The sequence below is a fragment of the Harmonia axyridis genome, chromosome 4 (genome assembly GCF_914767665.1).
Source record: "Harmonia axyridis chromosome 4, icHarAxyr1.1, whole genome shotgun sequence".
Taxonomy (NCBI): domain Eukaryota; kingdom Metazoa; phylum Arthropoda; class Insecta; order Coleoptera; family Coccinellidae; genus Harmonia; species Harmonia axyridis.
Window position 1 is genome coordinate 2,868,495 of NC_059504.1, and position 16,852 is coordinate 2,885,346.

General features: G+C 35.0%; 1 protein-coding gene and 1 long non-coding RNA gene across 3 annotated transcripts in view; one reads left to right on the forward strand and one right to left on the reverse strand.

The window, feature by feature from the left end:
- The first annotated feature begins 1,796 nt into the window (after positions 1 to 1,796).
- LOC123679094 lies at positions 1,797 to 2,927 on the forward strand. The gene is made up of 2 exons (XR_006747348.1): positions 1,797 to 2,405; positions 2,534 to 2,927. It is a non-coding gene; the product is annotated as an uncharacterized LOC123679094 (long non-coding RNA).
- A 2,152-nt stretch (positions 2,928 to 5,079) lies between these two features.
- The window catches only part of LOC123679095 (cuticle protein CP14.6-like), a 33,954-nt gene continuing 22,181 nt past the window's right edge, over positions 5,080 to 16,852 (reverse strand). The window contains exons 2-4 of one of the 2 annotated variants that reach the window (XM_045616468.1): positions 13,712 to 13,963; positions 6,918 to 7,054; positions 5,080 to 5,441 (exon numbers count right to left, since the gene is read on the reverse strand). In XM_045616468.1, coding sequence (XP_045472424.1) covers positions 5,192 to 5,441; positions 6,918 to 7,054; positions 13,712 to 13,720 — 396 coding nt within the window. In that variant the 5' untranslated portion in view covers positions 13,721 to 13,963 and the 3' untranslated portion in view covers positions 5,080 to 5,191. The remainder of the gene's footprint in view (positions 5,442 to 6,917; positions 7,055 to 13,711; positions 13,964 to 16,852) is intronic. The other variant, XM_045616469.1, reaches the window with a different exon arrangement.

The window sequence follows — 16,852 nt, forward strand, 5'->3', positions numbered from 1 at the left end:
AAGAGAAGTAATTGAGTATGAGATATTATCATAAACATAATTGAGGAGAATTACTTAAAAGAAAACTTTCAATATCCTAAGACCCTGTTGAAGTAAGTAGAGGTTTGAGGTTCTCCAGGAAGTGCAAGTCAAATGCGACACACACACTTCAGGTAAGAGCTCACTCGTACTCCACTAAAATGGAGAAACACGAATCGGTCGATGATTTCTGTGAAAGATTCGACTCGATAGTATGAGAGTATGAAGCTTTCGAGGTGTGATTGAGCTAACTGCTCAAAAAGATAAGATCTGCACTTTATCAGGCGGCATTACCAGGCATATCCGAGTCACGAGATACAGATCTGACCAGGAGACAGACCCCAAACCAAGAAGGTAATTTAGACGAGATCAGAGAGATTAGAGGTTAAGAAAAGGTCTGAAATTGAAGAGGAGATTCCAAAAGTTCAACGGGTACTTGAATTAAAATGCTTCCGTTGTAACAAAGAGAGACACTGGTCAACTGATTGCAATTTGAGGCAACAGAGTAAGTAAGTGATTCTGTTTCGATTGTGGGACAATCGAGTGAGAGGATTGCATTAACAATGGTGGCACGAACGAAACGTTAAATTTAAAGGATCGAGTAGAGGTAGGTTGAACAAGCCAAGTTTCAACACTAAGAACGAAGCCACGTAGACCAGAGAAGAATGAGAGAGAGTAAGAGATTCAACAAAGAGGGTCGCTCCAAGGCAAGAAGGGTTGGAAGTATAAAGCATAGAGAAACTAAAACAGGTAAACTTGATTCAATCATTAACTTCTTTGCAGATTCTGTAGCAACAGACCATATCGTAAATGATTGTCTGACTTGAGAAACTTTGAGAGATGTCAAAATATGAGTATAGAGAGCGAATAAAACGAGATAGCAGTCATTGTAATCGATAGTAAGGGTGAGTTAATCTTATATTCAGATTCTAGAAATGAGAATACTAAGAAATTGCAAAACGTATTTGCAGAGAAAGAGATTTCTGAGAATTTACTTCCCTTACGTAAACTCGCAGACTCTGGGTTCAATATTTACTTAGATGTCCAAGTCCTAAGTGTTTACAATAAGATTAATAATGAATTTGTTTTAGAGAACAGGTCCTAAGAGTTTATAATGAGGTTAATAATGAAATTGTTTTAGAGGACAATTCCAAATCCTAAGTGTTTACAATAAGATATGAGATTGTTTTAGAGAGTCGAGCAACGATAAGCGAAGAAGATGAGATGAGCTTGCAATCGCAGACACATTCCAATAACGAGTTATTAGGTTCGGAGGGAGAACCAGAATCTGCGATTGGGAGGGAGAAGTAATATAATCTCATCGTTTCAACTAAAGAGAAAGTTCACAAGTTTCAACTGACAAAACAGATGAAACACAATTTGAGCAACAAGAAAAATTGGGATTGCAGTCATATCAGTAGAGAGGTAATTTAGATCGATAACTTGGAATCACTCCAAAACTTAGAACGTGAAGTATGTATCATATCGACAATGGAAAAATTACATTTTAAAGAGACAGAATGAGAGCTGAGAAACAACAAGTTGACACACACTGACACGATGGAACTTATTAAACCACCATCTCATCCAGGTCAGTAAAGATTCATTAATGTCTACATAGAAGACTATTGGAGACTTGCTAAAGCATATTCATTAAAACAGAGATTGAGTTGGCTGAAGCATTAAAGAAATTCTTAATATCAACAAGAAACTTGTTGGAGAAAAATGAGAAGGTATATTATATCAGGTCAGATCAAGGTACAGATTTACCGAAAGGAAATTCCCAGAAGTACTGAGTAGAGAAAATATAGAGAACGAGAGAGCGGAGAGGTTTAACTTGACGATCCAAAAGAAGGTTTGTACATACATGTTTGATTCCAGACTACCTAAGAGTATGTGGGAGATTGGTGTTGATGCATCCATAGATGTGTACAACAGAACACACAAGTCTATCAGATATCAAACACCATTGACAAAGTTTGCACCAAATGCAAAATGCCACTTTGATCAAATTGAGAGATGTGGATGTATTGGATGTATTTGTAAGTATTATTATGTATTGCGATGTTCGCATACATTAAGATTCCAAAACCCAGCTTGAAATTTGGAGAATCCTGAAAGCTGTCCCAGTGAGTTATACCGTGGATACTTGATGTTGCATTCAAGCTCGAAAAAGTCCTTTGAATCTCAACATGTGAGATTTAACAAGAAACTTGCCTACAAAGACGTTTATAGAAATAAACAACTTGATGACAATAAAGAAAAATTACAGACCCAGGAAAATATAATCGACTGGGATTGGATGAAAAACTCGAAAGAGCCAAAATAAGGGAACTGCCGATCAAAAGGCCAATACCCTGCTACACTTAAAGAAAATCGTAAAGGACGTAAGCTATGCAAGGTTTCTTAATTACTCAGAGAATAATATTTTAGAAATTGGGCTGAACGACCTCGGTCGATTGCCTTTGGATAATTCATTATCAATAAAGATCAGCTATTAATATTATTATTTTAGGTAAATATGAGAAAACCGATAGAGAAGAAGATATGAGGTTTTGTCTTATTTCTTCATTAAATCGAGAACCGATTAAATTCAAGGAAGCTATAAATTCTAGAGAAGGCCACTTATGGAAGAAAGCTATAAAAGAAGAAATTGATTCCATGATACAAAATAAGGTTTGGATATTGGTAGATAAAGAGTATCTTCAAATATCTGTAAAACAGGCAAACATTATAGACTCGAAATGGTATTCGAGAGAAAATTAGAGGCAAATGGTCTTATACGATACAAAGTAAGATTAGTCATACGAGGCTTTAAGGTCAAATATATTTATGACATTAGACTTCCTGTAATTAGAGCTACATTTGCAATAATAAATAAGTATGATTTACATGCTTGTCAATCAGAAGTAAAAACCTGCCTTTTTAAATGGCACTATAGAGGAGATCTATATGAAGATCCTTGATGGAGTAGACATTGACAATGAGATCAAACGATCTTATGTATATAAACTCCAGACAGCCCTATATGGACTGAAGATAAGTCCAAAGAGATGTAATAAGAGATTCACTGAAGAGATCCAGAAACTTGGTTCAGAGAATGATATACATGGACTTGTTTATATACATGGAGGAGAAATGATATAAATATAAAGAGAAACCGAGAAGAGAGGTATATAAAACAAATCAATCAAATTATACCATGAATATATTAGATAGATTAAATATGAATGACTGCAATGCTCAAAATACTCCTATGGTAACCAGACAGATTGAAAATAGGATTAAGAGAAATCAATCGGAGAAGTTACAAGATGACTCAGATAAACTAGAGATGAAAAGAGTTCCTTATAGAGATGAAAAGAGTTCCTTATAGAGAAGCGATTGGTAGCTTAATGTATCCATCAAATGGTAGACACTACGTTTGCTGTTAACTAGTTAACGAGAAAACAAATGAAGCCGACCGAAGCTGATTGGAAAGGTGTAAAGAGAATCGTCAGGTATATGAAAGGTACTGTGAATTTAAGTCTTAAATTCACCGCTCAAACTGAATACTAAGAGGCATTTACCGATGCAACATTTAGAGACCATACCGACTTGTCATCAACTGAAAGGTATGTTATTAGATTGTTTGAAGATGTAATAGCTTGGAGAAGCCATAATCAAACCTATGTCACATTGTCCACTTGTAGAGCCGAATACCTAGCCATGAATAATGCCTATCAAGAATTAATAACTCTTGACAAGGTACTTAGATTTGTGATAGGAAAACTGATGTTTCCTATAACAGTCTGGTGTGATAACAAATCCGCTGGAGACTGCACCAAGAGAGATGGTGATCACAAACTAAAGGTATTTGATGATCGTTTAGATGACGACCTAATACATAGAGAGAAATCTGGACTTAGAAGACATATGGCTGAAACACAGGGTGATTTCATAAAACAATGTGTTGAAGTAAAGAGAATCACAGTGAGATGGATTCAAACCAAGGAGAATGTGGATGACTTAATGATAAAACCTTTACCATCAGACGGTCATAAGAGATTAACTCAAAAACTAATGATTTAATACTAACTCATTGAATTTTTGTTTTCAGAGTATTTCTAGGGACTAGAGTATAAACTAATTGAGTTCTGTTTATAGATTAGACTTGGAGTGGAGAATGCTGGTTGTAGTTCGATGATGAAGGGAGGGAGTGTTAGAATATTACTTCATCCGAACAGATTACGAGAGAGACAACCAACCCTACACTTGATAGTGTTATTGCATGTCGTGCGGTGGCGCTACGAGTCTGCGCGTGGCGAGGCCATCAAGGGCCATCGAGAGAGAAAACAAGAATGAACCTTCGATGGTCGAGAGCGAACGTCAGGCATAAGACTTTAGAGTGACAGTCTCTTCTAACCTGGCTTCGGTCAGGTCCTCCCGTTGTGCCTTGTGAATTGTACTTGCTTTTGAGATAGAGTTTAGACTTACTAGAGTTGTCTTGAGAATAAACGATTAATATCATCATATGTGTATTAGTGAATACTATGTATTTATATAACCCAAATATATAAAATCCAATAATATGATTTTTTTTTGTATTTATCATGAAATACTAATTCTTGATAGTTGATACTATATTTATTTGAGTATTTCAAAAATCACTGATATTCCCAGGTTTTTACTATTCACCTTGAGTGTCTGAAGATGAACTTGAAATAAGTTCGAAATTAGAATATTCGAAACAAAAACCTCATATTGTTGATTTGTCCAATTTTTGATAGTGAAAATATAGAAAGTATAAAACTTGTGTTAAGTCATGGTAAACTACCAAGTGGTAACTACTGAAACAGTTCAATATGCATCATATAGAAAAATCTATTATTAACGAGAAAAACAAATTTGAGGTATATCTCAAAATGATCTCAATATTCGATATTCCTAATTCGAATGTATTTAGATGATGAGTATTTTTGAGAGGGTTCTCCTCTTCAAGTGCCTGATGAGGGCAATAATGCTTGGCCTTTTGTATTTTGAAATAGGCTTTAAATGATATTCCTGATTTATCAACGAAGAAACTGAAAACTTAATTTACTACTCGTATTTGTCATTATACTTATTTTATAACTAAAATAACAATTCTCTTTAGTATGTACACAATCTTTGTATAAGTTAGTCTCTTAGTCGATCAACCAGACAAAGAAGCTAGAGCTGCTGAGGAAATTCCAAGTTTAGGTTTCACTCCAGCAGACGGGGGAAGGTGATCACCAGAAGGTTGGAAACCATTTTCATCAGCGGTGTACGTCACATTGTAATTTTGACCATCAGGACCAACGTAAGAATAGGAACCTTCCACAGTGTTGATATCCTCTTCAGGAGTCGGTCCTTGTCTGATGAAACCCCTCTCGAATTTTTTCTGTTCATCATTTTGTTCGTACCTGAAAATTTTGATCGAATTAGTACTGAGGAGATAAATTGCTTCTGGTAAGAAGCCAACTGAGACAGCAAAATACTTGCTAAGTGAATGCGGATGTGATGCCAACTATCTTCGATATCGAAGTACTCTTCGAAATGGTCATTGATGACCGTCTCAGTTCAATAAACTTCGTGAATAGCTTGGACAAAAGTCCTGCATATGGTAAACCGATGAATCAAAATCAAAAAGAGGCACAGGTATTGGTGTATATGTGCCTAAAACGAAGATCTATAGATCCCTGAGAAGTAAGACGTGACCTCTATCTTACAAAACGAGCAACTAGCTGTCTATACTTGCGCCCAAGAGTACCTCAAAAGGGCGCGTATCTACATCACTACGAAGAGCCAGGCCACTCTGAGATCACTAGAATCATATAGCTAGGGGTCTCTACTGATATGGAAGAGCTGTACCACCATAAAGCAAGTGCCATAAGGAATAAAGTAGCTCTACTATGGCTACAGGAACTTTGTGGAATCGAAAGGAACAAAAAAGCCGAGAAAGTTGCGAAAAGGGCATCAAGGTTAACACCTGTTGATCCAGAGCCTTGTGTGGGCTTGTAAAAGACCAATATGACACAGGAGTCCAACAATAGCAGTGGAACAATAGAAAAACCCTCTGGAGGACACTTCGGATCTTGCACAGGCAAAGAAATATGTGGTGCATTTACCAAACTATACTAGGAAGCTCTTGAAGCTACCACGATCTGAACTTAGGGTAATGTTGAGACTGCTGACAGAACACTGTCAGTGCAAATATCTTTTGTACCACATGTGTAAGTCACCTGATGAGATCTGCAGGCTCTGTGGAAAGGAGATAGAAACAACCGAACACATAGTGTGCAAATGTCCAGGGCTGACTGGTCTAAGAACCACTCACATGGAAAAGTCAATTCTGGATACTAACGACGTAATGGACAATGCTCCTAAGAATGTCGTCGGTTTCGTTAACCGTATCGACAGCCTCCCTAGGTTTGTAAGAATAGGTAGGGTTAAGAACAAAAGATCAATTTGGTCGTAGGAAGGCTAACATATTCGCATCGACCCCAATTCAGTGGATAAAATTGATAATAATGATCTTGTTTGGTATTATAAGGACCAAACATCTCCAGTATTGTTGAATCTGGACTCATCCGATAGCAGTTCTAGAGCTGGGTGGAATGAGCCTCAAATTCGTGAGCTCCATGATTCTTGAGCACTTGAAAGGATGAATGAATCTATTATCGTCTTCGTTTCCTATATCCTTGCAATTACTTCCACAACATTATCACTATTTCGAACTAGTGATATTTTATTGCTTTGGCAAGCTAAATAGCTTGAAATGTACTCATTGCCTGTTGCACATTGTCTATTTCTGGTTGCACATTTCTCCGGTGTGTGAGCTAACTAAGATTGATTCAGAAATTATATGAAACAACTTACTAATAAGCTTTCATACTTACGAGTAGAAGTAGCTTTGATCAGGTAGCAGATCATAAATATAGCTCGTGATATAAATTGGGTTGGCCAATCGGAAGTTTGAATTGAAATCTTGTGGTCGACAATTCACTAGACCACATACTGCCACTAGGAGGAGTATCTAAAAAAAAAACAAACAGCATTAATTCTCATCAACATGGTATGCGAAAGCATAAAGTTGTCAAGCCACATCTTCAACTTGAAAGATAACTATTTTAGGTCTTATGGAGACCTAACATAGGGATTGAATTGACAAAAATTCTTGGAAAGATAGCGTAGTGAAACCCTTATATTGTTTTCTTATTCTACTTTCATTTTAATCAATTTACACTGCCTGAGTAAAAGATTTGGTTGGGGGAATTTATTGAATTCGAAGAAAGAAGTTCATCATCTTTCTAGATCACTGAATTTTTCTCTAAGCTTTGCAATGAAATTCATGAAGGTTCAGTTGTGTAAGTGAGTAAGGTGGGAGACTAAGTTTCTGTTCATTTCATTTTGTCGAAATTAATGTTTGCAAATATTCTGATTATGTCTTTGATTTGGCTTATCATTAATTATTAGAATTATTCATTTTAGGCACAATCTGTCTCAACAAAAATAAAGACTACTCATTAGGGTACCCGACAGGCAAAAAAAATCAGAATATGCCATTTGAATTAATGAATTTATTGACATAAGGGCATTTTTAGAAGTTGCAGTATCTTTTGGACCACCTGTCGATAAATGGTCCATAAATTTGAAGATGATTTAAAAACTTCCCGAGAAATCCATGGAACAAAGTCGATTTTTTTTTTGGATTTCTCCAAAAGTTTTTAAGTCTTCTTCAAAATGATGACAATTGGGGTATTTCGAAATCAGAATATCATGGAGATTCAGACTGTGATATAAAAATTGAGCATTCTCATTTAAAAAACACAGTGTTATCTTGTTTCACCACTCTTATACCAGCTGTAGAGCTTATGCCTTGAGTGCTGCCGATTCCCTCCAAATTTGAATCATTCTCCTAGCCCAAAATTTCCGAAAGTTATCGACCGATTTATTGACTATTGACTCACTCTGTATAATAACGGGTGTTTTTTTCGAGGTATATAACTTTAAGTTGGCATTACTGTTCAAGATGGCGACCGATTTAACAGCTGTCAAGTGATTTATTCTCAGTTTGTTTTGGCAATTCATCATGAATAGACTCACGCCTGAACAACGCTTGCAAATAGTGCAATTTCATTTCGAAAATAATGGTTCTGTGCGGAATACGTATCGCGCACTACGTCCATTTTATTTTGTTTAGCGATGAAGCGCACTTCTGGTTGAATGGCTACTTCAACAAACAAAACTGCCGCATTTGGAGTGAGGATAATCCTCAAGTGTATGTCGAAACACCGTTACATCCAGAAAAACTGACTGTTTGGTACGCTTTATGGGCTGGTGGAATCATTGGTCCTTACTTCTTCCAAAACGATGATAGCCACAACGTTACAGTCAATGGTGATCGGTATAGAGCCATGGTTACTAACTTTTTCATTCCTGAATTCAACAACTATGATGTCCAGGAGCTGTGGTTCCAACAAGACGGCGCACCACACAGCTCGTGCCACAATCGATTTATTGAAAGACACGTTTGGTGACCGGCTAATTTCACGTTTTTGACCTGTGAATTGGCCTCCAAGATCTTGTGATTTAACACCGCTAGACTACTTTCTGTGGGGCTATGTGAAGTCATTGGTCTATGCGGATAAGCCACATACCCTTGACCATTTGGAAGACAACATTCGCCGTGTTATTACCGATATACGGCCACAAATGTTGGATAAAGTCATCGAAAATTGAACGTCCAGATTGGACTACATCCGAGCGAGCCGTGGCGGTCATATGCCAGAAATCATATTTAAAATGTAATGCCACAAGATTATCTTGCGGATAAATAAAATTCATGTCAATCGAATAATCCATCGTTGTTTTATTGCAATTTAAAGTTCTATAGTTCTAAAAAAAACACCTTTTATAAATTTTTGAATTGTTGGTTCCATAGTAGGACACCTGTATTGCAGTGATATAACAGTGTAATTTTCGATGCTCCTGATGATCAATCACGAATCCTCTATTATGCCATGTTGTATGGATGTAAAACAACTCTCATATAAACAATTCACAACATCGTAGAGAAGATGAGTTCTATTATCAGTGCAACGTTTTCTGACATTTCACCTATATTCGACCCATTTTCCACCGTAACCTAGTACAGCTAATTCATTGATTATGGAATATTAAGGAATAAGCACACGTTTCCGCATTTCGATCAACGTGCGAAATTAATGCCCAATAGTAATCCGAGACTTTATTGTTTATAATTATTCAACTTACATAACACGATAATTCATGTTGCTTTTTCATCAAGCACGACATAGATATTTCGTTTGGAGTTAGGTACTTTTTGTGCTTGATAATCCAGTAAGATGATGAATGAAGGTGCTAATTGAATGAAATTTCCCAACATGTACGAGATGCGTACGTTTTTGTATCGAAACAATAAATTTCACTCAACCTTCCAACTATTCAAATGTCATAATTATGAAAGCAAGAATTATATTTCTCTATTTCTGTATCGTAATGAGTTCATTACAGTTCTAAAAAACAGTGCTGTAATGAACTCATTACAGCATCGTTTTCAGATATATTTTTCGTTTTGTGGTTGTCTATGCTGACTTCCATTCCTATCAAATTTCAACAAACGTCAATAATTGTCAATATAATATAATTTGGGGATATAGAGAAATGATTCGCTACATATTCGCAAATTCTCATAATTCTGGTAGTGTTCAATCGATTTCGTCAGACATAATTCACGAATTTAATGTGTTATTGTAAATTATGTCTAAATTCGAAACATACGATTCATATTCAAATTCCGTAATCTGTCAATTTTCGTAACAGTCACACCAACTGCCAAGATACAATACAAAAGTCACTAGGATATATAATCTGAATTTTTCATTGAATTTCGACAATATTTCGCAAAACTTGACTGAAATAGAGAAAATATCGTCTAATACTCGTTGCAGAAGGCAATTCCTACACTCATGCGTTCCAAAACTCGCTCCTTCGTCGCTCGTTTTTGAATTTCGCATTCGTGTTGGAATAGGAGCCCATTCTGCAACTTGTTTTAGAATATACTATTACAGAATGTCAAACTATAAGATTGACCATAGAGTAATAAACATAGATAGAGGGAGTATACGCAATTTTTACATGTCCCCAACATGGTTAGATTACGTTGTCGGATTGTGATATATTTTCAAATCCACAATTTTACTATATCGTTATGAATGTATATTATATTGAATGAAATATATTTATTTGAGTGATTCCCGATTAAATATGCAAATTGAATATTTAGAATCCGGTATTTTTCCTAATTGTCGAATTTATAATGAGCAGAATATTTATTATTTTCTGTATCTACCTGCTGAAATCCAAGGTTTGACAACTTTTGCTCTCCTAGTGACATCGGTTGTTTCACGTCGTTTGGCGCGCTTGAAGTTTGTTTTCTGAATTTCTGATGTATTTTGGTATTTATTACAATATATTTTGAGTTAATATGAAACATTGATTCACTACGGATATAAGAAGTGCGTTCTTTGTGGAGAAACTCACGAATTGAGTGAATTATCGTATCACTGATATGTTTTCATTTCCGCGCGCTTCATGTCAAATTTGATAGTTCATGTTGGGGACAAAATTTGCTTACTGAAAATGACATATGCTCCCTCTATCTATGTTCATTACTTTTAGAGAATGACATACATAGTATCAATAAATAATTTGTCATTTAAAATACAATCGAAGAGCACTGATGTGAAGTCAGGAGCTTTTGGGCGCTCGCCATTCATGCGGCATTGGAGTCTACAGAATAGCACAATTTCGGGATCGATTTATGAGAGAAATAATAAGTTCATTTGTTTCCAAACTAGAGAGAAAATTGAAAATGGTGAGAAATGAAAAAAAAAACTCCTTCGTTACTGGTGTCATGAAAATGAAACAAAATTATTCTTCAGGCACTTTTTTCAGTAGAATCCAATGGTGTAATCATTCGTTTTTTATTGCAATCAGTTTTGAAGCTTGTGTTTATAACAAATAACATAAATTTTTCCCCTTTCAAAAAACATGATATGTATTATGTATATACTTTTCTCATTAAACTTATTAAACATCGTCAAAAGTTTCAGTTTCACACGACAAATCAACTGGTGCCTATCTATGATAATCTGTTAATTTCAGGTAATTAAAATATTCATTAGCTACCAAAATCTCCGGATTTAACACTGTTAAATTTTTTCAACATTTTCGAATTGATAAATATGGTTCTTTAAATGTGACCAGAAGAAAAAATCCGTGTTAAATCCGGTGATCTTGGTGGCCACCGAATATTTTGATTATCCTTTGTTCACAGATTATCATAGATAGATTTGCTGTGTAAAAACTGTAAAACTGCAAGTTCTGATGACTTTTATAGTTTGGTGAGGAATTTATATATCATAATTTCGAAACTGAATGTAACAAAAAACAAATGTTGTCACCTATATTGAAAAAATGTCTCTAGATTTTAGTTTTATGTTCATAACATCAGTAATGAAGAAGTTATGAGAAATTTTCATTTAATTTTCCAATTTTCTCTCAAAGCTTGAAAACAGTTGAATTTGTGACACCTGATACATGTATAATTCTGTTGAGGAATAAAGTCGAATTTCTAGAAAAAAATGTGTTTTTTCAGATAAACCCGGAACTTATTGAAGGACATTTTATTTGTAATTCGCAGAAACTATATATTTCACCTTTTGAGGAATTTCCCTAACGATGTCTACTCATCTTGGAATCTTGTTGAGGAAAGGACTAAGGCGACCTTGTGATGATCGTAAATTTCAAGATCAATATATTCTCGTCTTCACTGAAGTAATATCAAATAGCTGTTATAGATAATACTTTTGAAACTGAACCTATTAATAGTCTTCTCATCTGTAATTATCTGACCAGAATCTGCATTTTGCCTTTAGGCTCAAGGAAATGAGACAGTAGGTATATTGGATTACCCTGAATTATGATTAGTTCTATTGCCATCTCTGATATCGATCAGGAAATATTTTTTCAACTGATTTGTTTTCGCAGAATACTTTGCCGATGAAAAAAAATATTCTCAGAAGAGATCTGTGAGAAGATTCTTTTCCTGGATACTCCTCACCTTCAAATAACTAGTGTTCTTTCCAATTTTGACTACCTATGTGTTACTGAAGTGGAAATAGTAAAATCTTATTTCCATTAGTATTATCTGATGTCATTTTGAATTAATTTTCGAATATGAATTGTTGTCAAATAGTATGTATCTTTCTTTTTCAATTCAGAATTTATTGCAGAATGAAAAATGTCAAGGTGAAAATCATCTTCAAGAGTTAGACAAAATAAGATTCTTCGAAGCACATTATAATATTTCGGCATTGGTCCTTCAAATCAATATAGGTAATGACCTTCGTGGGAGAATTGATCTGCAACTAATGAGGCGACGCATGATTGATGTTATTACTTAATAAAACTGTGTTCCTAAATGAATGTGAAAACGCTTGAAGCAATTCAAATCTCTAATCTCTTCAGATCGCTATATGATCAGAAATTTTCTAGATCTCAAATTGCATATGCTTATGATTATCTATGTTTTATTTTAGATGCTATGGTTGCAGTATATGTCTCAAAGAATACATTTACCATTTGCTGACTTAGTATTACTTCGACGAGTAACTAGTGCTTTGCTTGAAGAGGTTGAGGTACAAAGTGATCTAGTTAGAACAGAAATAGATCTTCTACAAGGTTTAAGTAATTGAGCTGACAAGAGCTTATAACAATGGGAATAAAAAGAAGGAAATGCATATTAGAAATTGGCTTTTTCGAATCGATTTATAAATTTCTGGTCAATATAAAGATTAGATCTTTGGTGTCCCAACGATATTGAAATTTGAATTCTAGATGATTTTTTTATTCAAATTAATTATTTTAGAACAAGGAGATTTAGCGAAGTACTTTGGTTCAAATGCCAAATTGAATTTATAAAATGCACCAATTGCAAACCATCGTGGCTAGAAATTTGATATAAATTTAATATTATTTAACATATTTATTTAACAGCTATTGCAATTCATCATTTGGATTGTCAATATAGAGTAAAGAATAGGATAGAGCTACTAAAATAAATGATTTTTTTTGTAAAACTTTGATAAGGAACTTTTTTATTCATTTTCATTTCATTTTCAATAGTTTGTGTATGACATAATACAATGGATTTTGGCATAAAAATCATTCGTAGCACCACAATTCAACTATGATCTATGAATTTTGAAGGCTGAAAATTAAGTTTGTTTCATAATTGAGTTATATCTTTTATATAATTCTTGAATGATCTAACATGCAATTTTTCAACAATTTTAAATTCAGTAAAACAATCGAAAATAGATAAAAAGCTACAAATTTATTTCCTCACCCTATACATACATACGAAACGATACGATAATTATTTACGAATCAGAACTCAAGTGATATAGTTAAGCAAATGAAGAAACTTTCATATTTCAAAAAAGCACAAAGTTGAAACACTTAATGGACATAGACGTAACGGTAATAATAATCACTATTGGATCCAACAAAGAAATGAAAATGAAAGTAATCACGATAACTCCTTTGGGCCATAAAAAAAAAAACTAGTGGAAACAGGTAGGTATGGAGAATGTATCACACTTACCAGTTTCATGTTTGGATGATTCAACGACTGTTATTCCGTCAAGAGTGTGACAACCTTTATATATGATCATCTTCCGATCCCCACATCTTCTGGTAAATCTGCAAATCAGATTTGTTGATGGTTCCGATTATATCCATAATAACTGGCCCAAAATACAGGGTGTTCTACAAGCTCTATGGCAAACTTTGACAGATGGTATTTGGGCTCATTCTGAACTTTTTTCCTATGAACATAGGTCCAATACGATTCAGTCTAGAAGTTACAAAATTTGAAGTAATTGATATTAATTGATTTTAATTAAAAGTAGGCCATTTAAAGAAAACACAGTTGATTTTACAAATAGAATTTTGTCGATGGGTAACTTCGACGAACATTCACAAAATAATAGATTTATTTCGCTTGTCATACGATCTGAGGTGGCTTGTTTCCTATAAGGATGATATCATCAAGAATCATAATGAAAATGTATGAGCACTGCAAAATTTATAAGCCATTGGACCAAGACGTTATCAGCAACTTTTTAGTGTCGAAGTTTGATGAATGGGTAGGTCAAGGGGGACTAATGCCATGACCACCTTATTCACCGGATCTCAATCCGTTATAAATGGTGTTTTTTTTAGGGCTAAACTTTAAATTGCAATAAAACAACGATGGATTATTCGATTGACATGAATTTTATTTATCCGCAAGATAATCTTCGGGCATTACATTTTAAATATGATTTCTGGCATATGACCGCCACGGCTGGCTCGGATGTAGTCCAATCTGGACGTCCAATTTTCGATGACTTTTTCCAACATTTGTGGCCGTATATCGGCAATAACACGGCGAATGTTGTCTTCCAAATAGTCCAGGGTTTGCGGCTTTTCCGCATAGACCAATGACTTTACATAGCCCCACAGAAAGTAGTATAGCAGTGTTAAATCACAAGATCTTGGAGGCCAATTCACAGGTCTAAAACGTGAAATTAGGCGGTCACCAAACTTTCAATAAAACGATTGTGGCACGAGCTGTGTGACATATTGCGCCGTCTTTTTGGAACCAGAGCTCCTGGACATCTTGGTTGTTCAATTCAGGAATGAAAAAGTTAGTAGTCATGGCTCTATACCGATCACCATTGACTGTAACGTTCTGGCCATCATCGTTTTTGAAGAAGTACGTACCAATGATTCCACCAGCCCATAAAGTGCACCAAACAGTCAGTTTTTCTGGATGTCACGGTGTTTCGACATACACTTGAGGATTAGCTTCACTCCAAATGCGGCAGTTTTGTTTGTTGACGTAGCCATTCAACCAGAAGTGCGCTTCATCTCTAAACAAAATAAAATGGACGTAGTGCGCGATACGTATTCCGCACAGAACCATTATTTTCGAAATGAAATTGCACTATTTGCAAGCGTTGTCCAGGCGTGAGTCTATTCGTGTTGAATTGCCAAACCAAACTTAGAATGAATCACTTGACAGCTGTTAAATCGGTCGCCATCTTGAACAGTAATGCCAACTTAAAGTTATATACCTCGAAAAAAACACCCTATATTTCAATTTATGGCGACATATTTTCAACAGGATGGAGTCATTTATTATAAAGTCCTTATAAGTAACGATATAGCTTGAGTGTTCCTCTATAATTGGGACATTTTTCAGTTTATCGACCATAATTGGCATTTTTAGGAGCCCTTGAGCGCTCGTTCGTTCATGCGCCTATTGCATCTTTGGATACCTTATATACACTTATGTGACGCAATTTGTGATCGAATGAACGAGCGATCAAAAGCTCTTTCAAGACATTTTTTTCGATATTGTTCATGAATTTTCTATGGTTCTGGCGCGGTTATTGACTCGAAATTTGTATGAAGTTTGAAATAGTCTATTTATACACGCACAATCTCTATCGGATGGAATCTGTGATCACGGAAATATTGGGTGTTTCTTCTCCAATATGTTCCTTGATTGTTCTATGGTATATTTTCTGTGGTGCTGGGGATGTGATCAGCTTGAAATTTTTCACGATGCTCGATATTGTGATTACATATGAATACTCAAAATGTCAACTACGTCGGCTCTTGGGGTTACGGAAATATAACGAGATATTTTTTCGATATTCTTCTTGAATTTTCTATGGTTCTGATTGAGTGATCCCCATGAAATTTTGCATGATGCTTCAAATTATCATTTTCCATCCAAATACAAAGTTTATGTCCGATCGAATCAGCAGCCTTCAAATTAACAGGAGCACAGAAATCTCGAACTACTGGTCAGATTTCCTCCCATTAATTATCTCAACCACGGCGTTCTAGATTCGAATCTATGCTGAAAATTTCATGATTCTATGTCCTTCCGTTTGAAAGTTATATACGGCCAAACAGACAGACAGAATCGAATTTGAGGATGAGTGCAATGTGCATCATCAGATACTCTAACCTTATTATTTGAGACCATGCCCAGTTCAAAATTCTTGTTCTTTACAGTCGAATCTGAAGAAATTAACTGTCAAAACAGTTCAGCTCTTTGAGTGGATAAAAATTCAAATGGCTTAGTATTCAAGTGCCCATCTCTATGGAATTAGCAAAATGCCAACATTCAAGAGCATTCACAGTGTATGAAGTCCTCTAGAATTAAACAAATCGATGATTAGTTATATTTGGATAATATAACGAAATGATCGACAAGTAACTATTCAAATAAAATAACACAGTAGGTAAGTGCTATTTCATCAGTTGCAGTAGCAGACTTGAATGCTCTCAAACTTCAAACTACAAATCATTTCGATTTACAATCTCTTTGCTTCTCTAGATTAACAAGCGTGAAACCTAATAAGGATCTTTCTGTGGTGGGTGTATTTCTAAATTTTTTCAGCATCACGATCGGCAGTCGAAAATTCTATGAAATTTGATATGAAGAGCAAATAGTTGTTGATTCGAGGTAAATATTTGTTGTTTCTTATTTCAATGATTTAACTGGAAGCGTCTTTAACACAAATATATTATTCAATGATATGTTGCAATCTTCTATAAAGTACGTTTCAAATTGTATTATAAGAATATAAGTCTCAATTTCCAGACTACCATATATTTCCTGAGAAATATTTCAAATCATAAAAAAACCTCAAAAAAGAATAAGCGGTATATAAAATTGTATAAT